Raw genomic sequence first — 26,403 nt, forward strand, 5'->3', positions numbered from 1 at the left:
GTACAAAGCATTGTTTTGCTTCTCTGAAATCTTTAATACAAACACAAAATATTTGAAGAAACGACCGAAAGAGCTGGTGCGTGAGTGTGTAAACACATTTGTTGATGGAGTTTCAGAAGGCATGGAAGGCACTGACCGCTGACTTCCATCTCCAGACACAAGGGGCTAACCGCCGTCCCGTCAGAAAGCACAGCCAGGGCGCCGTCAGGTGCCTGGGCGCCTCCGGAGAAGACACGGCAGGAGGCAGCTGGGAACTGAGGGCCGAGGGGAGCTGGAAGGGAAAGGTGAGGGGAAGGGGCTCTTGCCAGCGCACGGGCATCCGTCCACACTGCCTCACGATGCCCATGTGCAGAGAGCCGCCGCCGCACACACTGTTCGCTAGCTTATCCTAAAGACTCCGGTGCCTCTGACAACAAGCCGGCACACAGCCCCAGCCCAGCGCTCCCGCGCCACCCCGGAGCACACCGCATGGCCATGGGAAGCCAGGCTGTGAAACTCGTAATTACGTGTAACAAGGAACATGGTTTCTAAAGCGTTCAATGCTGCTCACACTTAGTGAGCGACAAAACCAGCAACATGTTAATTCAGAGCAGACAATGTCAGAGTCCAGTCTCAGGCCCTCACAGCAGTCGGGAAGGGCCGCTCCGAGGACTCTGCTAACGCGAGTGACAGTTCCCAAGGCAAAAATAAATCACAGTCTGAAACTAAAAGCCTCAATAAGCATCACAGACTCATAAACTTTGGGAATTAAGAGTTCAGTAGAATACTAAGTACTTAACATCTAGGTTTCAAGAATTTCAATTCACCAGGATTACTTAATATCTGGGACACATTTCCTTGAGTTTAGAGAACACTAAATCTTGGTCTCATCACCATCTCAAGTTCAGACTCTATCAACGTAAACAGAAACACCATCTGGTTGCCTGCGAGCAGAGGAGACCGTGCTCTTTATGACAGGAATATTTATTACCTCAGTACTGGGGCAGGTAGCCGCAATGAGCTGGCTCCAACAGCCCGGAGTTCTCAGGAGCAGTACTGGGCATGCTCAAACTCCCTAAGTCACCGTCAGCAGAAGGCCCGTGAGGCTATGCAACAGGTGTTTGTGTGACCACAGGAAGCTGCAGAGCCCCCCTCCCCCGCCCCCAGTTAACAAGGACCAGTATCACAACCCGGTCCAGGTCCTTAGCAGGGCCACATCTAGCATATAAAAAGGGGTCAATTAGATGTTAATATATTAAACAATCCATAAACATTCAAAATTACAAATATCTTACAAAACAGCCCTGTGATAATAAAAACTCTTTCTGCAAATAAAATATAAACATGAATTAAACCTAGTATAAAAAGGCTCTTAATTAGCATATATCAGCTGGGAGGAGGGGAAGAAAGCTAGGCTTAGACCAGCAATCAAATAGCTTCATAACATAAAATTATTCCTAATTAAACTTCACATACATTTTAACACTGAAATAGTTTTTAAAAATTGCAATTTTCAATCATTCCTTATTCCCAGGCCACTGAGATTTCAGCAGACTCACACGGTTAAGTCTGTGCCAAGCCTCGGGCCACGGGCAGTGCGTCATATCCACTGGGCATCTGCGGGGTGGACTGGCAGCGGGGCCTCGGCCCTGCCACTCACCAACAGAGCTCGTTAGTGAATGCAACATGGAGCCGCAGCGTCCACGTCCACTCCTGAAGCGACGGGACGCGGACTCTGCTGCAGATGAAGTCTGGGTCTCCAGGGACAAATGGCTCTTTGGGACGTGGTTGCTATGACAATGTTGTTGCTAGGATAATTCCAAGGATCACAATCAAAATAACTACACAAATAATCATGAACATCATTTTCTGCAAGATAAAGAAAAACGTTAATTTGCAATGTATCAAAGAAAAAGAATCCACAAAATCATTTCCTAACAAAATCTTTCTGAAACTTAAGTTTAAAAGACAACTACAAGGTCATAGAAAAGTACAGAAAAGGAAAACCTCCAAAAGCAGTGTACTTTTTACATCCTAGATGTGTGGAACACATAATAACTCTTAATAACTTAAGGCGAGTGGCATCGAAGTTCTGCCTCGTACCGCCCCGCCCCGCCCCGCAGCAGGCGTGGCCTGGCCCAGCACTGGCTGCTTCTCGAGGCTTCGCTATCAACATCCCAGCTCCACTAAAGGCGTCTAGCTGAAGACATTCTGCCTCCCTGGGATTCTTGTCTAAAGGAGGAGGAAAGGATCCAGGAAGACAAAAGGCATGCCACGCTGCTGGCTGCAAGTTCTCTTCTAAAAAGCAGAGATTCTCTTTCTGGGTGACAGCTACAATCTCGAGCCATGACGCGCGTGTGTCAAGAAGTCCTGAGAAGGGGCTCCGTGGCGGGGCTCTGTGGCTCAGCACTTGCCAGGCCTGTGTGAGCTCTGGGACCTATCCCCAGCACACAGACAGGCAAGGGCTCTGCCTCCTGGCCCTAGACTGCCCTCTGTGAGCTGCGCACTGAGAGCCCCATCGATGACACCGGCCTCACTCAGGTCAGAGGGGCAGGCCCTTGGTGACTTCCAGGTGAGTCCTGGGTCAGCGTCTTCACTCCTCATCCCCACAGCACTGATTCCCTGCGGTCCAGGTGCCTCCTCCAGACTTCCTGGCCCATCAGGACCTCTGCCATCAGCAGCCGCCCTTCCACTCCGCTCCTGCTCCCGTGCTCCCCGCTGAGTGCGTGACCCTCACTCAGCAGCTTCCAGAACTGTGGGATATGTGGCATGTAGGGTGTCACGCCTGCACCCCATGTTTCACAGACCTGACCACCACCCTCTCCCGTAGTAAAGGTGTCTGTGGAGTCAGCTGGATGAGCTCAAGTCATCGAGTGATGACAGCTCTACCGTCAACCACTGCACAACCCTGGGTCTGCGTCTCCTCACGAAGACGGGAGCCCTGTGCACAGCCGCGTCCTGGGGACGAGGATGAGCGCAGCTGCAGCACAGTGGACACGCAGCACAGGTCTGCTTTGGCCTGAAAGAGTGCGTCTGTCAGAGTGTGATCAAAGCAGCGACTCACGCCGGACTCCAGCTACTCAGGAGGCCAGACAAGGCCTTGAGAGAAAGTGCATCTTGATCCACATGTGGGAATGCGTGTCTGTGAGGCACAGGTGGGGGGCTCAAGGCCCAAAGCCACCCCAAGCAAAAACAGGAGACCCTACCTGAAAAATAAAAGCAGAAGGGGCTGGGAGCAGGGCTCAAGAGGAGTTGGCATGTACTTTGGTTTTACAAAAACAGGTCGTTCCCACGTGTCTATGGGCACCAAGATGACCCGTCGCAGGCACCGAGCATGGCACCCTGTGCTCCCTGGGTACGGCACAGGGAGGCTTCTCTCAGTCAATGTCAACACCCAGCAGCACCACAATAAGCAACACACCCCACCGGGCCCCAGCTTTGAATGCAACTCCACCTCTGGTATTACCACTGCACTGGCCATGTGACGGCCACTAGAAAAAACAAAGAAAAGGCTTATTTTAGAGAGGATTAGAAAAGCACTGAGAAACACCGTGTTTCAGCAGTGAGTAACCTCGTAAGCTGTATTTTCAGTTAAGCAAAGTTAAGAGGAAAACGCTAAGAGACACCGAAAACATCCTGCCGGGCAGAGGGTGTGAGGTCCTGTCCCCAGGGCTGGAGGTCCCGTGCAGAAGTGCCCGGGAATGGGCGCTCGCTGGTGACGGGCTGCCCCCCAAGCCTGTGGAGCTCGCGGGCGTCGGGACGCCCCCACCTGACTACCACTGACTGAAGCGAAGCACGGCAGGCGCTGCCCCCAGGACAGAGTGTGCAGGTGGCAAGCGCTGTTGGTATGAGGCTCTGCCTAACAGAACGCGATCAGCAGGGCTGCCCTAATGCTCTAGGCGCCCCAGCACCTCACACATTCTCTCCACAAGCACTGGGAAGCAGTATCGGGGATCGGTACCCCAACTTACGGCTAATGCAGAAGGTGCTTCCATGCACAAGACAAGCAGAGTCTGGGGGGGGCACCACAGACACAGACACAGACGGAGATGCTGCCTGTCAGCTGACCAGCTCCCAGCCGGCAGCACCGGATGCACGCAGGCATCCATCCAATGAGGAGAGTGGACGCTGCCCCCAGTGAACCCCGAGGAGAGCAGCGCTCGCTACCACACTGAAGGTGAGCTGCAGAGGTACGGCCGTGCCAAACACTGCCTCTTCATGGAGGGTGTGCCCCACTGACCCCCCACTGGCATTTTCTGAGCCCTCACTGTGCACTGGGGTGTCCCAGGGCGCCGCCTGTCACAAGCCACACTGCGGGGCATGAGGGCTGGCTGCTGGAGAAACTGAGCCAGACAGGCCAGTGTGGCTCTCAGTAAACATGACCCGCCATGCTCAGGGGACTGGCTTGGGTGAGTGCCATATCGAGCTCAGGGGACGAGCGTAGACGACACACAGAGCTCAGGGGACTGGCTCAGTGAGTGAGCGCTAAGTGTAGAAGAACCGGGCAAACACTCCTCCTGGCTGATTGAAAAAGTTAACAAGTAAATTAGTTGATTAGTTACTTACTGCTGCCCTGTCAGCGGCAAGCACCCAGCGCCATCCACACCGTCATTTGCCAACGGATAAGCCAATAATTAGAGCAAGCAGGGCAATGACAGCCACTGACACAGCAGCAATCATCCACTTCTTCTGTCAAAGGAAAGCAAGTGGATTATAGCGGCCAATAGCGCCAGGCCACAGACGACATCTGTCATGGAATAACACGGGCCATCCCTGTGGCCAACATGCTGAGTCCTGCGTTCTCAGGGTGATTCGGTGTTCAAGGTCAGCCCGGAGGACAGGTGACGGGTCACTGACAGCATGTGTCTCAGCAGTGGGGCGCAGGGGGACATGACGAGGGACTGAGGTGTGTCACCGCACAGTGACTGGGAAGCAAGAACGAGGGGTGGGAAGGCCCTGCCTCTCACCTCCGGTCTGCTGTCGGCAGCCCTGCCCCCTCTTGCCCCGTGATCTTCTGGAAGAGCTTCCGTCCTTGTGAGCTGTTCATACTGTCACCCTTGCACTGCTGCACACAAACGCGTGCGTGCAGGGCACACACACATGCCCTGCGCTGACTCCTGTGTTTAGGCCCCTTTCTCTGTGTGCACACACAGTCCACAGTCATAGGGCACACGACTCCTGTTTTGGGACATGCCTTTCCGTGGGTGCTACATGAAGACGCCAGGTCCCCACCTCCAGTGACTTCCCTTCCCTCTCCAAAGCAAAGAACCAGCAAATAAGCAGAGCAGAAACATCTACTGCATAAAATAGGTAGCCTGTTGTTTTCAGGAAACGTCCCCATCCACCAGCCCCCTGGGAACAGAACCCCAAACCAAACAGGGAAACAGCACAGACTGGAGGCTGTGAAGGGGTCTGACTACTTAGAATACAAAGTGGTTTTTAGTCAACTGATCTGAAAAGCCTTCAACTTATTAGGCAAAAAGAATGACTTTTGTTTTAAGATGAAACATTTAAGCAATTTTTATTTGGAGGTACTATCTTTCCAACAGGCTTATGTTAGCCTATGACAACTTGAAAACAAACTAAGGAAAAACACTTAATTCTTAAAAGCCAAACTCACCCTTCTTGCTTTGCTGTGATATTTAATAGCCTTTTTAGTTTCTTCTTTAGCATGTTCTACATAATCTGTGGCATTCATAACATTTTTCTCGATGTTGTTGATCATTTCACCCTTCAAACAAAAAGTTTCAACCTTAGCAGACATTTTCAAATGATTTAAAGACATATCTTGACAACAACACAACATGAAGCTTTTATATAAACATAATGGGCATGGAATGAGTAGTAAATTTCTTTCACCTGTGTGGGAAGGTGGAAGGTGTGCCAACAGGAAGCAACTGAAATTCAATTTGTGTCTTAAAGACTGCTAAAGTGATGGGTGGCAGCACTGACAGACCTGCACATCCATCGGTCCTGAGGCATGCGTTAGTGGGAGCACATTCATCAGTGCTCAGACACCTTGGGGAGACCTGACAGATGAACGGTGAAGGCTGGCCACAAGCCCTGCACTGAACTCGTGTGCAAGGCATTTAACACAAAGGATGACATCCTGTCTCCTATGTACACAGTCACTGCTATTTCTTTAAGCGGTCAGTAAGCCGCCACAGCTTCTGGGTGGCGTCAGGGTGACTGTACTGAGAAGAGTGCAAGGGGATGGCCCGCCGTGCCTGGCGCGGGGGAGCAAACACATTACCTGGCTTCTGCCCGCCAGGAGACAGTCTGCAGCCCAAGCAGCAAAGCATTCAAAGAGGACAGAGAAGCAACTTATCATTCACAAACTTACTCTCCCAGCCTTCGCTGGACACACATGTGATCAGAGGAGTCAATGTACGGTGGCGCTGAGACTTCTAGAAGGGAGCAGAGAGGCCAAGCTGCAAATGAAGCAGGGCTGCCACACTGCCATGAAAGCCTGGGACGGGATAAAGTCTTCAGGGATTGCAAAGCATCCTGGGCTCCCTTGGACACTTCCTGCCACCACCAGACTCCCTGCTCCCGGGTGCTCACGCTGAGGGCGACTACTCCACCCAAGACCCAAAAGGAGCACCCCCACATCCAGTCACATCCAGAAAACTGCTGCAGTTGACTTGTTTTTCTGAATGAAGAAGTTCCTCAAAATATGCCTCACTTCTCACAAGGCTAGAGAAGCCCATGGGAACAAAATCCACCCATGGGCTGACTTCCTGACCAGCCTTACAGGCTAGAGAAGCAGCACAAAAATCATCTCAGAAGCCAACTCTAGCCAGATCATCCTGACCCCAGCACCTTTCCATCCTGAGAGTCTCAGCACCCCCCCCCCCCCCACACAGGACTGCACAGCAAGGCGGGGCTGAGCTAGCCCACACAGGAGATCACGCACCATCTGTGCGTTTGTGATGGTGGAGCCTCCCAGGCCTCCCTGACAGTGCCACGGAGGAGCAGCACCTGTCCCCAGTGTCAGAGCCATGGAGGCCTGGAGGCTCGCCCCCGGGATACCCCCCAGTCTTTACTGGAATATTCTCCCTTGTAGGGAACTTGAAAGCAGACAGAGGAAAAGTAATGTCCTGTAGCCCCACCATGAATACAATGTTGCGTGTATTTCCCTCTCTGGGAAAAGAGCTGAGCCCACTCCATAGGTGTTTTCTGTGTGCACTTGTTTATAGGTACAGCTATCTATGTAAAACTTGTATTGCCTTTTAACCTAAAATTGTACCATAAACATATGTAGTTCACTAAAATTTTTCTATGAACAAAAAATACATGCTGCCCATGGCTGCCTGTGAGCCTGGCTGACCTATACACATGACTCATTTAACGGGGCCAGCCCCTGACTGATGAGAGGCTAAGCACTTCGCAGCATTTCAGTGTTACATTCAATACTGCAATCAACAATTTAATTTTAACTTTTTCTAGACAGTGAGCCCATGTGTATGATTTTCCCCATGGCTGGCATCTACATGGAGATGTAATTACCTGTGTCTCAACAAACATGGCCATATCCATAAACATCTCATGCAGCTCTCGGATGCTGGTCTCCAGCTTCATGATGTCTTTGTGACGTGACTCAATCTCGTTGAGAGCTTGTCTAGTAATCTGTGAATCTGATATAATCTGTGAAATACAAAAGCACAAGACCGTTACTGAGCTGCTGCTGGTTTGGAAGTGAAAGATAGGGTCCTCTGCGTAAGCGCGTGTGCAGCGCTGGCACTCACATCGGAGGTGAAGATGGAGGGCTTCCCGCTTTCCAGCATCTCCTCCAGCTCCTCATCCGTGGTGGTTCTTCCAGCTGAGGACAAAAAGCAAACTGTACTGAGGACAGGGCGCCGTCTACAACCGGAGCTCTGTGACGCTAAGTTATCAACTACAAGGCAAAGGAGTGGTGAATGTTTTAAACAATGTTTTCTCCCTGCTAAATATACTTTTGCTAGGAAAGAAGCTGAGTGGCAAGAAGGGTTGACAGTGCCAGGGACACCTTGTAACTAGAACAAGTCATCAAACCTGACACGGTATTAACACGAACACCTACAAAAATAACCCTGCTTTCTGGACAAAAGGTTAAACCTGGTAAGCTGGCATGGCACGTATCAATGAGCAGAATGCGAGACCATCTCCTGACCAGGGCAGCAGCAGAGGCCACAGGGTACAGAAGGAATGTCTGAAAGTCTGGTAACTTCAAGTCACCTCACTGAGAATTTTTCTTTTTTTTTTTTTTTGGTCCAGTCGTGGGGCCTGAACTCTGGGCCTGGGCGCTGTCTCTCAGCTCTTCTGCTCAAGGTTAGCGCTCTACCACTTGAGCCACAGCGCCACTCCCAGCTTTTTTCTTTTTGCTAATGTGGTGCTGAGGAATCGAACCCAGGGCCTCAGGCATGCAAGGCAAGCGCTCTACCACTGAGCCACCTTCCCAGCCCCTCACTGAGAATTTTTCTAGGAGATAAATACTGACAGTTTTGGTTCACTCAAGGTTGATGCTATAAGAGACTTTGACTCTTTACAACACTGGTAAGACAGAGATGTTTTTGCTAACACTATGTCTGGTGTGACGCTACAGCACAGAGGGAGGCCCGAGGAAGAAACCGGAGACTCGTACTCACTTATTTCTAGCTGGCGCTGAATGCGCCCTTTGCTTCGCTCCCGAAAGAGCGTCTGTGCTTCATTGTATCCCGTCATGACTTCCACGAACTTTCGAGACAGCACTGAATGCTAATGACATGGGAGAGGGTGACGTTAGCACACATTCCAACGCTGCTTCCACCACGGTTACAGTCCTCAATCTCAGACTAATAAACTTCTATCTCTCCAGTGGCCAGCAAGAATGGCTGTGCGGAGGAAATAAGTCCTGGATGCAAGCCCCCGGCATCGCTGTCTCCTCGGCCACAGTGACCTCCTCGGCCATCTGTACCCATGACTGACAGTGGGCCAGACTCCGGGAACAGCTCTATTAGCAAGGATGAGACAGGGACCTGGGATGGGGATCCAGCAGCCTTCCCGGGCTGCACAATGAGTCACCATGGCCACACAGAGCTAAGTGTTCTGCATTTGCCTTTACCATAGCACAAAGCACAAGGAGGTCTGGGCCACACCAGCATAAGGGGGCAATCTGGGGTCCCTGTCCCAGGGTCCCCATCCCATCCTTATTAATACAGCTGTTACTCTGCTCCTCAGAATAGAACTCTATGGAGGGCATGAATAGATATTTTCTTCATGGAAAGAGAGGCAATCTACAAATACAATGTCCTTTCATGAAGGAACATCGTGTAGACAGATATGACAGTAAAAAATGCAATCATTCTAAACTTGGAATAAGTAAAAAGATTTATTCTTCCCCAATACTCCAGTCTGAAAGAAACTGCCAATCAAACCTGGGTCCTTCGTATCCGAAGATCCACTGAAGTGCGGTTCCCATTCTCATCCTGATCAAAACTTTGTTCAATAGCTAGAAAAAACAGGACAGAGTTACCTTTCAAATCTAAAAACCGAAGTTTACAGAGCCACACCTCAAGTCAATAAGTAATCCTCTTGAAAGCCCATCCATCACGAGGGTTCTTCTGCTGATCTTAACGAATCACACATATATTTATTTACTCTTAGGGAAAATGGAAAAATAATCCACTAACTTTGCAGATGGAAGGCGACTGTGAGGGGCTGACGATACTGTAAGATGGGGATAGACACAGGAAGAAGCCAAAGCTTTTGAGTATGTTCTGTTTTAGAGTAACAGAAATGTCTCACAGAACTACAATACAAAATCAGACACTGAAAAGAGCAATCTCTAAAATTAAAAAAAAGGAAGAAACTTCCTACAGATTAAGTGAGTTAATGGTATAACTATACAAATAAGAACTAGTCAAACTGACTTTGAGACCCAAAGTTTGAAGGTACAGCTGGGTTACACTGAGGGACAAAGGTAAGCTGCTTTAGGAAGTTGTGCTCTCATGCCAGTACTGATAGGCCGCTTGGAGCGCCAGAGTGTCCACAAGCAGTGCATCAGGAAGAACCAAGATTGAGAACACAGCTGGAAGAAAGGGGTTTAGGATGTAATATCTCCCAAAGCATGAGGCCCTGAATTCAAATACCCCCCAAGACATTAAAAAAAAATGAATTGTTTCTTAGACTAAGTAAATCAAATCCTTTCTTAGTTCTTAGTTTGAAGTATCAAGAAGACATTATGGGGGGGGGAGGATTAGGTGGGAGGATGGGAAGAGATGGGAAGGGGAAACAAAGGAGGAGGCTACAATGCTTGATAAGAAATGTACTCATTAGGGCTGGGAAGGTGGCTCAGTGGTAGAGGGCTTGCCTTGCATGCATGAGGCCCTGGGTTCGATTCCTCAGCACCACATAAGCAAAAAGAAAAAAGCCGGAAGTGGCACTATGGCTCAAGTGGTAGAGTGCTAGCCTTGAGCTGAAGAGCTGAGGGACAGCGCCCAGGCCCAGAGTTCAGGCCCCACGACCGGACCCCCCCCCCAAAAAAAAAAAGAAAAAGAAATGTACTTATTATCTTGCCATGTAATTGTAACCACTCTGTACAGTATTTTCACAATAAAAAAAAATTAAAATTAAAAAAAATAAAATAAAATTACATGAAACAATGAAAAAAAAAAAGACATTATGATTCATTTTACCCTAAAGAAAAAAGTGCCAAAGGCCTTGCTCTGTCACCACACCATTGCCATGGATAGCAACATGTGGATGTCTTGGTTCTGAACGTCACTATCTATGGAAAGCGTCCTCAGAGAAGCAGCTAGTCCCTATCAGGTGTTCAAGGTAGCAAACAAGAAACAGCAACACTGGCGCTGGTCACCTCTGGAGTGCTCGGGAACCAACCACGAAACTGTACAAGAACAGAACCCTATCTCTCCAGGCCAAGACACCTGGGGCAACAAGGTGAAGAGGGAGGGTTTGGATCGTGGCAACAGTCATCAGTTGTTGATGGTGTCACAAAAAAGCACTTGGCTACATATTATGCAACCTTATGACATCATAGCACCTGAGACCAGCTTCTTATCTTAATCCACAAAACCAGGTGGAGCTGGGTGCTGATGGCTCATGACTTCAGTCCTAGCTAAGAGGCTGAGATCTGATGATCAAAGTTAGAAACCAGCCTAGGCAGACAAATCTGAAAGATTGTCCTGTCCAATTAACCAGCAAGAAGCTGAAGAGGAGGCACAGCTCAAGTGATCGAGTACCAGCCATGATGGAAGAAAACTGAGTAAGAGGACACTGAGCTCAAATCCAATGAGCAGGAAAAAAAAAATCTGGATCTTTCAAGCAAAATATTAAACACAGAGGACAGCAGGCCTGCTTAAAACCCACAGGGTCTGATCAGCAATGCTGATTCTACAGGATGAAAGAACTGGGTGTTCAACCAAAGGAAAAAAGGGCTAGAGGAAGAGATATTGAGGATCTGACCCAAAAAGTCTAGACACACAGCCACCAACTGCAGGGTTTGGGGTTAAACTGGGGCCCAAGACCCCCCAGAATTGTAAGCTCACTGGGAAAACATAAACCCCAGATTTTTTTTTTTTTTTTGTCAGTCGTGGGTCTTGAACTCTGGGCCTGGGCGCTGTCCCTCAGCTCTTCTGCTCAAGGCGAGCGCTCTACCACTAGAGCTACAGCGCCACTTCCTAACCCCAGATATTTTGCAGTACTAGAAAGAAATCATTGTAATTAACTGATGAGATGTGAATGTAGTTGGGTTTGGGGAGGATGGTCCTTTGAGGAGCACACTGATGGGCCTGCATGTTCTGGGGTCTCAGCTGGGTCAGGTGGAGTGTGAGCGCACAGGCCAGAGCAGCGCGCTCTGCGCTCCACATGGCGCCTGGCAGCGGCATGAAACCCTCCCGGCTGGGACTGCAGGACAGCGGGCACAGCAACTCCACCTGCTCAACCACTGAAGCACTGTCCCCAGGGTCAAAGGGCAGTAGATAGCCCACTTGCTGGATGTGAATCAGCACTCCCAAGTACACATGGAGAATTTGTAGGAAGTAAATGTGGAAAGGCTAGAGAATAGCAACTATAAAGAAGAAAATAATTCCCAAATCCCTACCATCAATAAACAAGTCATACCCTTTAACTTGGCCCGTATTTTGTTAGCAGTTTTCTTGATTTCTTTGTTCAGGTCCTCAAGCTCTTCTTTTATTTCTTTAAAAGATAAAAATAAGGCATCTGAGCCATAACTGTCAATATAAGTAGTCTACTAAATTTAAAGAAAACAGCACAAATACCCTAGTCTTTTTCCATAGGAAATCTGCGTCTCCCAGCGGGTCTCCAGGTGTGGCCCAGGGCAGCCAACTGCGTAGCAGGTGGGGCACGGGAGCGGCGGCTGCTCTCTGCAGCCCCGGCCCACCTCACCAGCAGGTGGGGCACGGGAGCGGCAGCAGCTCTCTGCAGCCCCGGCCCACCTCACCAGCAGGTGGGGCACGGGAGCGGCAGCAGCTCTCTGCAGCCGCGGCCTGCCCTACTGAACACTTGTCCTCTGGTGATTCTGGGAGCCACACAAGTTTGGGAACTGCTGGTTCACTATAACTAGTTGATGAACTAGTTGACTAGATCCAAAACCAACACTGCATCCTAGTACCATTATCTCTAGCGCCAGCCTAGAGGAACAAAGTACAGTTCCCATCACTCTCTGAAGAGGGCCCCCTCCCCAACGCACCGCTGTAGACCCCGCACAGACACAGAGTAAAATTAACAGTACTAAAACAAGGGTTTTTTAATTTTTTGCTGTTTTTCTTGCCTTTTTGTTTTGTCTGTTCATTATATGTCTTTGGGAGCATAAGGGTGGCACAGAAAGGGAGGGACCGAGGGTGGACAAAGGCAACAATGGTACTCACCAGACACGACACTGAAAATGAACTTTACAGCTTATGGGGAGGGGAAACTGGGAGAAAGCAAGAAAAGGGTGGACACTGTCCAAAAAGAAATGTGCTCTTTACCTGACATGTAACTGTCACCCCTCTGTACATCACCTTCATAATAACAAAAAATTCTCAACCACCAATGTCATGGGTACCAGTATATTGTATGTACACATATCTTAATCATACCCAGTTACGTTATGTATTCGCATACATACGTGGAGTAAAAGACTCAACATGAAGATAACAGTTGTCCCCAACTGAGGTGTTTGTAACCCTGGCGGTGCAGACCCCATCTAACCTGCACTGATCTCCAGGTCCATCCTTCCAGACTGAGCAAACTGCCTCGCACTCCCAACTGCACACGTGCTTCCTTCAAATGCATCTGCTTGCATGCTATCCACAGCGGGCATTGCGCACGGCGCACCGACACACTTTCCCTGGCAAGGTAGGACCACCTCACAGTCTGTCTCCAGCTCTAACAAGTGCTTATCTCGTACTAGTCTCTATCCAAATCTGACATTTGCTTAGACACTGTAGACACGATATGGCTCTGGCTAACCAGTTATCTCCCAAAGTTCTGCAAAGTCAGCCCTATGTGCCCCGAGAATCATGTGCCTCGTGGTCCTCACCCTGCCTGAACACTGAGATGGTGCATGGAGCCACAAAACACTCCATGGGAGGCTGGGAAGGTCGAGGGGCTGCCCCAGGCACAACATCTAGGCAAACTGGACAGCCCATCTAGGATAAAACTAGAGTTATGACCTGTGCTGCAGGCAGAGAGAAACACGGACAGACAGATGGACAGATGGATAGACAGACAACATACTTCCTTCCGGGTTTGGGGCAGAAAGAATGATGCTGTGGTTCTTCTTTACCTCTTCCACATATTGAGCTATTTTGGCGATGCTGTGTCTAATTTCTTCCACCTAGGAGAGGTAAGAGAGTCAGAAGTTCAAATGTGTTATTGCTTTATATTATCTTAAAAAAAAAAAAGAAAACAGGAAGAATAGAGGGAAACATAACCACCTCATAAAGAAATGCGCCTTTCCCATTCTCACACTGACATCATCGTAAAAGAGGAATGTAGCCGGGCGCCCGTGGCTCACGCCTGTCATCCCAGCTACTCAGGAGGCTGAGTTCCGAGGATCAGGGTTCAAAGCCAGCTGAGGCAGGAAAGTCCGTGAGACTCTTATCTCCAATTAATTATCAGAAAACCAGAAATGACGCTGTGGCTCAAGTGATAGAGTGATCACTTTGAGCTGAAGAGCTCAAGGACAGTGCCAGGCCCAGAGTTCAAGCCCCACAACCAACCAAAACAAAAAAGAGAGAAATGTACCCTATCAGTATTCCTATTTTTAAGCAACAGTCAACATTCACAAGCAAGGTTGTAAAAATCCCTACAGTCAACGCGTGAACATCAGGCTGGCCATGGCAGCAAGAAGCCTGTTGAGGTGACAGCATGTCTGGCGGGGGGGGAAGGTGCTGAGGTGACATCGTGTCTGGGAAGGCGCTGAGGTGACAGCGTGTCTGGGAAGGTGCTGAGGTGACAGCGTGTCTGGGGGGGAAGGCGCTGAGGTGACAGCGTGTCTGGGAAGGCGCTGAGGTGACTGCGTGTCTGGGAAGGTGCTGAGGTGACAGCGTGTCTGGGGGGGAAGGCGCTGAGGTGACAGCGTGTCTGGGAAGGTGCTGAGGTGACAGCGTGTCTGGGGGGAAGGCGCTGAGGTGACAGCGTGTCTGGGAAGGCGCTGAGGTGACAGCGTGTCTGGGAAGGCGCTGAGGTGACAGCGTGTCTGGGAAGGCGCTGAGGTGACAGCGTGTCTGGGGGGGAAGGCGCTGAGGTGACAGCGTGTCTGGGAAGGCGCTGAGGTGACAGCGTGTCTGGGAAGGTGCTGAGGTGACAGCGTGTCTGGGAAGGCGCTGAGGTGACAGCGTGTCTGGGGGGGAAGGCGCTGAGGTGACAGCGTGTCTGGGAAGGTGCTGAGGTGACAGCGTGTCTGGGGGGGAAGGCGCTGAGGTGACAGCGTGTCTGGGGGGGAAGGCGCTGAGGTGACAGCGTGTCTGGGGGGGAAGGTGCTGAGGTGACAGCGTGTCTGGGAAGGTGCTGAGGTGACAGCGTGTCTGGGGGGGAAGGTGCTGAGGTGACAGCGTGTCTGGGAAGGTGCTGAGGTGACAGCGTGTCTGGGAAGGTGCTGAGGTGACAGCGTGTCTGGGAAGGTGCTGAGGTGACAGCGTGTCTGGGGGGAAGGTGCTGAGGTGACAGCGTGTCTGGGGGGAAGGCGCTGAGGTGACAGCGTGTCTGGGAAGGTGCTGAGGTGACAGCGTGTCTGGGAAGGCGCTGAGGTGACAGCGTGTCTGGGGGGAAGGCGCTGAGGTGACAGCGTGTCTGGGGGGGAAGGTGCTGAGGTGACAGCGTGTCTGGGAAGGCGCTGAGGTGACAGCGTGTCTGGGAAGGCGCTGAGGTGACAGCGTGTCTGGGGGGAAGGTGCTGAGGTGACAGCGTGTCTGGGGGGGAAGGCGCTGAGGTGACAGCGTGTCTGGGGGGAAGGCGCTGAGGTGACAGCGTGTCTGGGAAGGCGCTGAGGTGACAGCGTGTCTGGGGGGGAAGGCGCTGAGGTGACAGCGTGTCTGGGGGGGAAGGCGCTGAGGTGACAGCGTGTCTGGGAAGGTGCTGAGGTGACAGCGTGTCTGGGAAGGCGCTGAGGTGACAGCGTGTCTGGGGGGAAGGCGCTGAGGTGACAGCGTGTCTGGGAAGGTGCTGAGGTGACAGCGTGTCTGGGAAGGTGCTGAGGTGACAGCGTGTCTGGGAAGGCGCTGAGGTGACAGCGTGTCTGGGAAGGCGCTGAGGTGACAGCGTGTCTGGGAAGGCGCTGAGGTGACAGCGTGTCTGGGAAGGTGCTGAGGTGACAGCGTGTCTGGGAAGGCGCTGAGGTGACAGCGTGTCTGGGAAGGCGCTGAGGTGACAGCGTGTCTGGGAAGGCGCTGCAGCAGTGTTCTCACAGGGCGCTTACCGCCCACATGGCTGGGCTGTCCAAACCACTGCTGTAAACCTCTAGTCAACATTTCAAAACACAATAGAGCTGCACCGTTTCTCCAGGTAAATTCTAGACACTCTCAACAATCTCAGTGGAGACTGGGTTCCCATTAGCGTTGCTTTCTGTGAGGACATTGCACATGACTCCACTAAGAATTTTTTTTTTTATTTCCGGTCATGGGCCTGAACTCTGGGCCTGGGCGCTGTCCCTCAGCTCTTCAGCTCAAGGCTAGCGCTCTACCACTTGAGCCACAGCGCCACTTCCGGCTTTTTTCTTTTTGCTTATGTGGTGCTGAGGAATCGAACCCAGGGCCTTGAGCATGCAAGGCAAGCGCTCTACCACTGAGCCACCTTCCCAGCCCATCCACTAAGAATTTAAGATGAGCTCTGCTGGCCTGGGTACAATCAGAAGGGTCTTCGAGAGGAGTGGAGGAGATCTCGCTACAGAAGGAAAAGTGGCCACTGAGGACTGCTTCTCCTTCGCTCATTTCAAGTAGCCATTACAACCTGCTGTGGTCGAGGTCCACATCCCAGCCCCAGCACTGGGAATGTTACCTATGGTGGCAAAAGAGAGCAGATGTGATTCTGGCTGGGGATGAAAAATTATCCTGGATTATCCTGGTGGGCCTGAGGCAACCACAGGAGTCCTTGTAAACCAGGTATGAGAGGGCTGATGTGAGAAAGATGAAACCAGAGGCTGGAGTCCAGAGCACAGGCAGCCACCAGAGCTGGGGGGGCGCCCTCCTCTGCAGCTGCTCAAGGGGTGCTGCCCTGCCCTGCCCTGCCCTGCCCTGCCCTGTCCTGCCTTGATTCTGGCCTGCACTCACATCTACTCTTGCTTTCCAGTAATGGACGGGCACTGTTTTAAGTCCCCATGGTTGCAAAAACTTGTCATGGCAACCAACAGAAACTATTACATGTTAACAAACATCTTTATGGAAAAGAGTATTTTTCCCAAAAATTAGAGGCACTAGGAGCCATGATTTACATTTCTTATAGATCTAGGTTCTTGCCTAATGGAAGGCAGAGTGACTCTCACATGCCCTTGGGTGACTGGTGTGTTGCCTCTGGAAACCTCTATTGCTGGTCTTCACGGTGACAAAAGAAAAAAGGCGCGCAACATCTTAGGAGGACGAGCTGAGGAGAGTAGGGGAGAGGAGGATAAAGAGGGTAGTTCTGACCACATGAACCTCACGGAAAGGCCTCAGAGACACCCCAAACATGTTAAAGTACAGTCCAACACTGAATTCTGCTTTTATAGAACAGGGATGGCTACTCCATCTGGTCTGTGTGTCATTTCCATTTACACACAGTATATTCGCTATTCTGTACACTAACTCCATTACTCATGTAAGAATCGTACAATGCAAATTGATTGTTTTACAACTTTTGCTATGTCATTAGGAAATAAGTCACAGGACTTGAGGTCAGTACACAGTTGACATTGTGGCTGTTTGCATTCCTACAGGAAATTCCATGGCACCCCAGCCAGATAGCAGGGGGTATGGTCTGGGATGCCTTCCACCAGAATCTATCACTGAGCAGAAGCCCATGGAGGCTCCCAAAGAGAAGGGAGAGCCTCTCTCTCCTCAGCTCTCCTCTCCTCCCTACTCCTCTAGCCCTCAGTGGAGCTGCACAGGGACATTTCCTGGCTGTTACCTCATCTCATAGGGAGGTTCCTAGGCCCTGAAGAGCACTATTTTTGTCTTTAGCCAAACATGGGTCACTAGCAAAACCCAACCTTGTGCAGTATGACATCCATGATACTGAGACCACCTGAAATTCCCTTCTAAAAGTGAGTACCATTTGTTTCTATTTGCCTAAGAAGTCATTTCACAGAAATAAGTGGCAAACTAACCAACAAATGAAAACTGAAAATATTTTCAGATCCACGCTCTGGTAAGATGGTTATACGCAGAGCATTGAGTGGTTTGGGAGTTAAATGAAAGCATTCACTAAAGTCAGCATAACCAATACAAGTTCTACATACAAGGTGGTTTTTTGTGTTATTTTTATTTTTTGTTTGCTAAGGGTGAAACCCAGGGCCTCCTGTATATGAGGCAGTGTTCTGTCACTGAGCATCATTCCCAGCTTTATCAGGAGACAGGGTCTCGTTTCATTAAGTTATCCGAGCTGGCCTGTGAGATACTTCTGCCTCAGCCTCCTGAGCACCTGGAATTACAGGCATGTGCCACCATGCCCAGCAACACATCAAGTTTCATCATGAAAAAGAAACCCAACACATTTCCTTTCTTCATGCTTAACCAAGTCAAAGCATTTGTTCTGAATCAATTTCAAAAAATTTGAGCATGGGGCTGGGAAGTTGGCTCAGTGGTAGAGAGCTTGCCTTGCATGCATGAGGCCCTGGGTTCAATTCCTCAGCACCACATAACAAAAAGAAAAAAGCCGGAACTGGTGCTGTGGCTCAAGTGGTAGAGCGCTAGCCTTGAGCTGAAGAGCTGAGGGACAGCGGCCAGGCCCAGAGTTCAGGCCCCATGATCAGACCCCCCAAAAAAATTTTTTTTTGAGCACAATATGTCAACACAGTGTCGGCCTCTGGGAGTACAGCAAAGGAGGCCAGGGAAAGGATGGTGGAGCGCAGCCTAGACCTGCAGGGTCACAGCGTGGCTGCCAGGGCCCGCTGGCTGGGACTCGGGCAGAGCCTCCTCAGCACACACAAACGTGAACGTGCTCCGCCACATCACCGTGACACATCCCAGAAGTCGGCAAACACACAGGCATTCAATGAAAGGTTTTCAAAAGCTGTGCACACCTTGTGGCCCAAGAGAGCACTTTGCGGGGAACGGCGTGAGGCTGCGGAAGACATATACAAAAGCCTCTGTCTTAATAACATTTCAATACGGAAAGCCCCAGAAAACTTACATCTTCCAAGCAACTTTTTAAACCAGTCATCCAGCACTCGGGAGGTAAAGACAGGAGGATCAAAGGTTTGAGGGCAGCCTGGGCTACATAGCAAACAAGACCCTTTCTCAAAACAAACAAAAACTACAGTCACACACAGCAGGACAAGTTCAGATGTGAGGCCATTGGCTTCAGGGGCTCCCCAAAGTGTGCTCAGAGCACCCCAGCAACTCACAGGACCGCAGGAGCCTCAGCACTGAAGGCCGGGACTGTGTCCATTGCTGCACCTTCTCACGGGCAGAAACATGGTTTCATGACTACAGCAAAGCTCAAGAAAGAAAGTGTAAGTGTTCACCTCACCTGATGGAAGAAATCGTCCATAAAATGGTCCTTTTCCACAACAAGAACTGTGTCTCCATCATCATTTTTCCTACACTAGAATAGAAATATAAAGTGAAAATTCAGATTTTTAAAATTCTTATGTAGGAAAGTAAGAAGCCTGAAGCAATTTAGGACCCCCAAGATCTTCACTTGCTAGAACTACAATGTAAGGCAGGGCGGGGGAGGGGCGCTGCAGGAAAAGCCTTGAGGGGAAGGTGGAGCTCTGGGAAAAGGAAGGAGGGTTTTTTCAGAACTGAACAATTCAGAATCATGCACTTTCACCATGAAAGTCACTAAAGTTCAAACTTTTGTCTTCCAGCTCTGAAACTGCCTGCATTGCATATTTATACTTCCTATAAAGACTAAAATGCTGATACCGCTAGCTGACTTTCCTAGAGTACATGAGAACTTTCCCAGAACTTCCAACTTTTCCTAAATGGGCAGGCACCCCCTCTCCCCGTCATGTTTATGTTTAGTGAAAACTTTAATATGGAAGGAAACTTTGTTTTTTTGGGTCCGGCCATGGGGCCTGAACTCTGGGCCTGGGCGCTGTCCCTAAGCTCTTCAGCTCAAGTCTAGCGCTCTACCACTTGAGCCACAGCGCCACTTCCGGCTTTTTTCTTTTTGCTTATGTGGTGCTGAGGAATCAAACCCAGGGCCTCTGACATGCAAGGCATGCGCTCTACCACTGAGCCACCTTCCCAGCCCCTATGGAAGGAAACTTTAAGACTGAATTACAGAAGAACTTAAAAAGCCTGTGGAAAAACAAACCATCACTACTAAAGGCACTACCAAAGAGAACAGAGCCAAGAGCTGCCTAAACCTGGCTGCACCCACACCCCATCAGAGCCTGGGGCGGGCTGCACGAGGCCCTATGCAGGTCCCTCCACCAGCTGACTCCACACACCTGGGAGCCAAGAGCATGCACTTGCTTGGCTGCACAGGTGGCACAGGAGGCTGGAGCAGCAGCTGGAGGACCCACCTAGAAAACACCTTCTAGACAATCAAGAGCTCCCAACACTGAAAAGAATATCTACCTGAGCCAGAGGCTCTGCCTAGAGCTGCCGGAGAGAGGAGACAATGAAATACACCAGGACACTGGCATCTAAATCACACAATTCTTACTGAAGACTGGCTATGCGGCACACCCACATACACACACACACAGCTCAGCCTTCTCCCCAGGGCCAGCCTGTAAGCACAGTTCCAACCTCAAAGGAGCTGATGGGCAAAGAAGCTCGGGAGCTCTCAGGGCCACTGATCTGCCACCCAGGAATATTTAGAAACAAAATTCTAACATTTAGCGAGGAAAAATCTGCGAAATTCCACAAATGTGTCAAGCAACAGCAGCAGACCTTCCCTTCCTCTGCAACATCTAGACTGTCACTAAGAAAACCAATTGGCCGAGATATCAACAATAACTCCTTCCTGCCCTGAGGATGTACTTCGGCGTGCCCCTGCGCCCAGACTTCTGGGCGAGTTAAGGGCAGGGAAGGGCATGTGCTGCGCTCAGATAGTGAGGGAAGGGAGGGCGTGGATCTCCACACACAGCACAGCCAGGCCCGCTTAGGAAGGGGGAGACTGTGCACCCCAGGGCAGAGGGCAGCTGGCCGGCCTCAGGACCACTGCACCTTCTGTTCACTCGGTGAGGGCGGTCTTGCCGACGGGGTGGCTTTCCAGGCAAAGCCACCACCCTGGATCACCACTGCTCTCCCCCGAGAAAGATGCTACTGAACACAACCTACTGTGCTGAGTGGTAACAGGCCAGGGATGACTAGCTATATCCCCAAAGCAGGTGCTGAAGTCCTTGCCCACAGGACCTCCACATGTGAGCCAAATCAGGGGCCAGCAGGGGTCCCCGTTAAGAGGGGTCACATTGAGAAGGGAGAGCTCTGACCCACTATGTCTTATCTCTCTGCAACCGGCACATTACCTGGCAGAGATGTGGCACTGAAGCTATTTGTTGGATGGATTTACTCTCACCTCTTGCAAATCAGAATCAATATGGCTCTACACTCATCTGGCTCTTAGGCAAACTACTTAAGCCCATGTGGTCAGAGAGCAGCTGCTTGGACCGAGAACTGTAGCTTAGGAGCAGTTAATCTGTCGATACATAATTTGTGGACATGCACTGGTTAAATTAATTGGTTTAGACAGGGGCTTGCTATGTAGCCAAGCTGGCCTCAGACACCCATTTAGGCAAACTAATTTTAAGACCTTTCCAAGTAGTTATCTGTGGTGTCTTCTTTTTTTCTTCAGGAAAAAGCACTGCTAATAAAACTTCCTAGAGGAATCGAACATTGGTTGTTAGTGTGTGTAACACAGAGAGCCATTTTAATGGTTCAAATTAAACTTCATCTACAAAAATATGCAGAAAAAGATATGTATAGAAACATAGCTATGAACAAATATTCAACTACCAAAAGCTACTCAGGACACATTTCTGTGTATTTACTTATTTATTTATGGGTCCGGTCATGGGGCCTGAACTCTGGGCCTGGGCGCTGTCCCTCAGCTCTTCAGCTCAAGGCTAGCGCTCTACCACTTGAGCCACAGGGCCACTTCCGGCTTTTTTTCTTTTTGCTTATGTGGTGCTGAGGAATCGAACCCAGGGCCTCATGCATGCAAGGCAAACCCTCTACCACTGAGCCACCTTCCCAGTCCTCAGGACACATTTCTGAAGAAAAAAAAAATGTCTTAAGTTAAAAATAAACTTACATGTGGTAGCTTTTAATACTGAAAGCTGTTGACTACTGAATACCAGGAAGAAGGGCAGGCCTGGCTCAGAGAACACAAAGTAGCGAAACTCAGAGCCCCTGCATAGCACTAGCTTCCCCCACCTTCTCCTAGAGTGTTGCCTGTTAGATGACTTTCACAACTCCCTCTGTGAGGTGGCAAGAGAGACGTTAACATTCCATTTTACATCCCAGAAAGTCAGAGTAGTGAAAGGTTTACAAATTATTTGCCCAAGATTAGACAATTCCCTGGTAGAAATTTCCAGAAACCCTTTTGATTGGTCAGTCTGTTCATTTAAAACAGAGGACAGGGGGGCTGGGAAAGTGGCTCAGTGGTAGAGCGCTTACCTTGCATGCTTGAGGCCCTGGGTTTGATTCCTCAGCACCACATAAGCAGAAAGAAAAAAGCCGGAAGTGGCGCTGTGGCTCAAGTGGTAGAGCGCTAGCCTTGAGCTGAAGAGCTTAGCCCAGGCCCAGAGTTCAGGCCCCACGACCGGACCAAAAAAAAAAAAACAGAGGACAGGGAACTAGGTAAGTCACTCCTAGAACCAAAGTTCTATCATGAAACCAACGTTCATGTTCTTATTAGTTGAGGGTTGAGATAGGAAATAACAGATAACTCCTTCATTCTCTGCCAATGGCAAAAGAAAAGATGGTATTACCTGCTGGCATCCTTCTTAATATGAAGCTGTTTTGTGGGGCTGGGAAGGTGGCTCAGTGGTAGAGTGCTTGCCTTGTATGCATGAGGCCCTGGGTTCAATTCCTCAGCACTATATAAGCAAAAAAGAAAAAAGCAGGAAGTGGTGCTGTGGCAGTGGTGCTGTGGCTCAAGTGGTAGAGCACTAGCCTTGAGCTGGAGAGTTGAGGGACAGCGCCCAGGCCCAGAGTTCAGGCCCCACGACCAGACCCAAAAAAAAAAAAAAAAAAAGCTGTTTTGTGTTCTGGGACATGCAGCATTTCTTCTATTACTTGAGGGAGAGAAAGCTGAAGTAGGGGAAATATAAAGTATAATTCTCACAATTCTGAGACTGCACTGTCTTCCTCAACCAGGGGGCCTTGCCATACACACAGAACAGGGACAATTCATAACATTTCATAGCTTTTTCTGACCCCTAATCACAGTGCCAAGGCCAAGTACAGAGCCAAGGAAGGAAGAGAATTCATCACATGCACGACACCTTGGAGCAGTAGGTCAGAGGCTAAGCTATGTGCTAGAAAAACAAAACCATAAACACCCAGCACAAGTTAGTAACTAGCCCAGATAGCCTTCAACACGTGATCCTCCTGTCTCTACCTCCCAAGTGCTGGGATTGCAGTCATGTATCACCAAGCCTGGCTAGGACTTGTATTTTTAAGGGCAAAAGGGTCATGACTCCTGCACCCTTACACATTCTGCAAACATCCACAATGTCACCATCTCTGCCTCATTTACGTAAAACTGAGCAAAACTGGATCCACTTTTACCATTACTCAGCCTTAGAAAGAATGAAATGCTGTCTCCTGCAGCAATGTGGGTAGAATGGGTCACTACATCAGGCACAGAGAGAAATGGCAGGTGCCCACAAGCACAGGGGAGTAGACAAAAGAGTGATGAGGACGGATGAAGGGGCTGAGGGCTCAGTCTGACAGGAGAGGAACCTCTGTCTTAGAGCATGGAGAGGTATCAGTGACAGTGCTAAACACCCATGACACAGGATGCTGAGTGTTCCCAACACAAACAAAGGGCGAACCTCCAGAGTGAGGACATCTCTGATGACTACATAGTGAACGCATATAAAGTCACACAGCACCCCAAAGTAAGCTCAGTGACTAGGTGTCAGTCACCAATGGAAATACGTTTTGAAATACATTTGTCAGTGCTGGGGTCGGTACCACGGATGAGTGCTGAGTGCCTGCCCAGGGTTTTTTACTAGGTGAACACTCAGGATGCCACTGAAGACTGACCCACCCAACCCCAGCTCCCCAGCCCCCAGCTCCCCAGCCCCCAACACCCAGCTCCCCAACACCCAGCCCCCAGCTCCCCAGCCCCCAGCTCCCTAGCCCCCAACACCCAGCTCCCCAACACCCAGCACCCAGCTCCCCAGCCCCCAACACCCAGCACCCAACACCCAGCACCCAGCTCCCCAGCACCCAGCTCCCCAGCCCCCAACACCCAGCTCCCCAGCACCCAGCCCCCAGCCCCATGTCTGCTCGGCAGCAGCGGTCCCGGGGCGGGGTGGACGGTGTTTCTGGACAGGAGGTCCAGGCCACTCCCGGACACTCCCGACCGCCTGGTGTCCACCTGTTGACCTGCAGCGCCTGAGTCCACCTGCAGCGAGATGGGGCCACGACAGCTGGCGCCAGGGCGGGCACAGGACACAAGGTGGGCCTCGGCCGGAGACCCCCCACCCCGGGACACCCCCCGCCCCCCAGCCCCAGCCGACCCCCCCAGCCCCGCCCGGTAACCCCCCACCTCGCAGCCCCGCCCGGGACCCTCCCCCCCCACCCGCCCCGAAGCCTCAGCCCCCCCACCTCGCAGCCCCCCACCCCGGAACACCCCCCCCCCCCGCCCGCCCCGGCAGCTCCGCCTCGGGACACCCCCCCCTCCCGCCCCGGGACACCCCCACCCCCAACCCCGCCCCGGGACCCCCCACCGCGCAGCCCCCGCCCCGCCCGGGACCCCCCCAAGCCCCGCCCGGGACCCCCCCCTCCCGAAGCCCCGCCCGGGACCCCCCCCATCGCGCAGCCCCGCCCGGGACCCTCCACCGAGCAGCCCCGCCCGGGACCCTCCACCGAGCAGCCCCGCCCCGCCCGGGACCCCCCCCCTCCCGAAGCCCCGCCCGAGACCCTCCATCGTGCAGCCCCAGCCCCGCCCGGGACCCCCCCCAAGCCCGGCCCGGGACCCCCCACCGCGCAGCCCCGCCCCGGGACCCTCCCCGAAGCCCCGCCCGGGTCCCCCCACCGCGCAGCCCCGCCCCGCCCGGGACCCCCCCCCGAAGCCCCGCCCGGGTCCCCCCACCGCGCAGCCCCGCCCCGCCCGGGACCCCCCCGAAGCCCCGCCCCGGGACCCTCCCCGAAGCCCCGCCCCGCCCGGGACCCCCCCCGAAGCCCCGCCCCGGGACCCTCCCCGAAGCCCCGCCCGGGACCCTCCACCGCGCAGCCCCGCCCCGCCCGGGACCCCCCCGGGACCCCCCCCCCCGAAGCCCCGCCCGGGACCCTCCACCGCGCAGCCCCGCCCCGCCCGGGACCCCCCCGGGACCCCCCCCAAGCCCGGCCCGGGACCCCCCACCGTACAGCCCCGCCCCGGGACCCTCCCCGAAGCCCCGCCCGGGTCCCCCCACCGCGCAGCCCCGCCCCGGGACCCTCCCCGAAGCCCCGCCCGGGTCCCCCCACCGCGCAGCCCCCGCCCCGCCCGGGACCCCCCCCCCGAAGCCCCGCCCCGGGACCCTCCCCGAAGCCCCGCCCGGGACCCTCCACCGCGCAGCCCCGCCCCGCCCGGGACCCCCCCCGGGACCCCCCCCGAAGCCCCGCCCGGGACCCCCCCACCGCGCAGCCCCGCCCGGGACCCCCCACCGCGCAGCCCCGCCCCGCCCGGGACCCCCCACCGCGCAGCCCCGCCCCGCCCGGGACCCCGTCCGGAGCCCGCTCCCCTCCGGCCCCTTCAGGACGCCCGGAGACGGCGCGGAGGCCCCGCCCTGGGGCCGCGCCGGCCCGCAGCGCCGCCCGCCCCGCCCCGCCGGCCCGGACCGCTACCCGGCGCGGCGCTCACCGCCGTCAGGTCCGGCAGCCGGTCCCGCATCCCCGCCGGCCGCCGGGCGGCACGCCCCGACGCTCAGGCCCGCCCGGTGCCGCCTCCGGCTGGACCGCACGCTCTCCGGTGGCCGCGCCGCCGCCTCAGCCAGCCGGGGTCCCGGCCCGGCGCCGCCGCCCTCCCTCGGGCCGGCGCTGCCAAGGCAACCGCGCCTGAGCCCTGGGCGCATGCGCGCCGCAGCCCTCCCCGTCTCTCCCATTGGTGCATTCCAGCGGGAAGCCGGGGTGCCGGGGCGGGGCGAGGGAGTGGGCGTGGTCCGGAGGGCCCTTGGTCCGGGGCGGAGCCATGCTCCGGGGGCGGGGCCGAAGGGCGGGGCCGGGCCGGGGCCGCTCGGACAGGTCCACCAGGTAGGCGTAGGGGTCGTGCCCTTTGCCTTTGTTTTCTGACCTTTCACTTTTTTTTTTCTTGTCGGTCGTGGGGCTTGAACTCTGGGCCTGGGCGCTGCCCCTCAGCTCTTCAGCTCAAGGCGAGCACTCTACCACTTGAGCCACTGCGCCACTCCCAGTTTTCTAGTGGATAATTGGAGATCAGAGTCTCACGGTTTCCTGCCCGGGCTGGAACCTCCATCCTCAGATGTCAGCCTCCTGAGTAGCTAGGATGACAGGCGTGAGCCACCACCGCATGGCATAGCTCATTTTATTTTAATTAAATTATCACTTCTCTGAAGGCTGGAATCTGAGGATCTCGGTTTGAAGCCAGCCCGGGCAGGAAAGACGATGAGAGAGAGAGAGA

The 26,403-nt window shown here is 52.7% G+C and overlaps 1 protein-coding gene across 5 annotated transcripts; it reads right to left on the bottom strand.

Moving 5' to 3' along the window:
• Nucleotides 1-25,798, bottom strand: Stx2 (syntaxin 2). 5 transcript variants are annotated; one of them, XR_006146435.1, is made up of 11 exons: nt 25,630-25,796; nt 19,126-19,200; nt 13,699-13,798; nt 12,079-12,153; nt 9,375-9,448; nt 8,607-8,715; nt 7,728-7,801; nt 7,489-7,626; nt 5,600-5,710; nt 1,539-1,848; nt 2-271 (listed from the first exon to the last, which is right to left on the bottom strand). XR_006146435.1 is itself a non-coding variant. In XM_042672423.1 (11 exons), the coding sequence occupies exons 1-10, from the start codon at nt 25,657-25,659 to the stop codon at nt 4,588-4,590; spliced, it is 867 nt and encodes a 288-aa protein (XP_042528357.1). In that variant the 5' UTR covers nt 25,660-25,797; the 3' UTR covers nt 1,762-1,848; nt 4,546-4,587. The 5 variants fall into 5 exon arrangements, 4 of the variants coding, with proteins under 4 accessions (XP_042528358.1, XP_042528357.1, XP_042528359.1 ...); XM_042672423.1 differs by lacking the exon at nt 2-271 and adding an exon at nt 4,546-4,668 and having other exon boundaries at nt 1,762-1,848; nt 25,630-25,797; XM_042672424.1 differs by having other exon boundaries at nt 1-1,848.
• Between the last annotated feature and the right edge of the window lie 605 nt (nt 25,799-26,403).

This window comes from Dipodomys spectabilis, unplaced genomic scaffold, assembly GCF_019054845.1.
Source record: "Dipodomys spectabilis isolate Male_0828 unplaced genomic scaffold, ASM1905484v1 ptg000712l, whole genome shotgun sequence".
In the NCBI taxonomy this organism is placed as follows: domain Eukaryota; kingdom Metazoa; phylum Chordata; class Mammalia; order Rodentia; family Heteromyidae; genus Dipodomys; species Dipodomys spectabilis.

Excerpts from the sequence above, each read along its gene's own strand:
- Stx2 (XM_042672423.1), bottom strand. The coding sequence starts at position 25,659 with ATGCGGGACCGGCTGCCGGACCTGACGGCG. Across the intron at positions 8,716-9,374 it reads TTCGGATACGAAGGACCCAG|CATTCAGTGCTGTCTCGAAA; the intron begins GTTTGATTGGCA and ends CCATGTCATTAG. Across the intron at positions 4,669-5,599 it reads ATCACAGCAAAGCAAGAAGG|AAGAAGTGGATGATTGCTGC; the intron begins GTGAGTTTGGCT and ends TTCCTTTGACAG.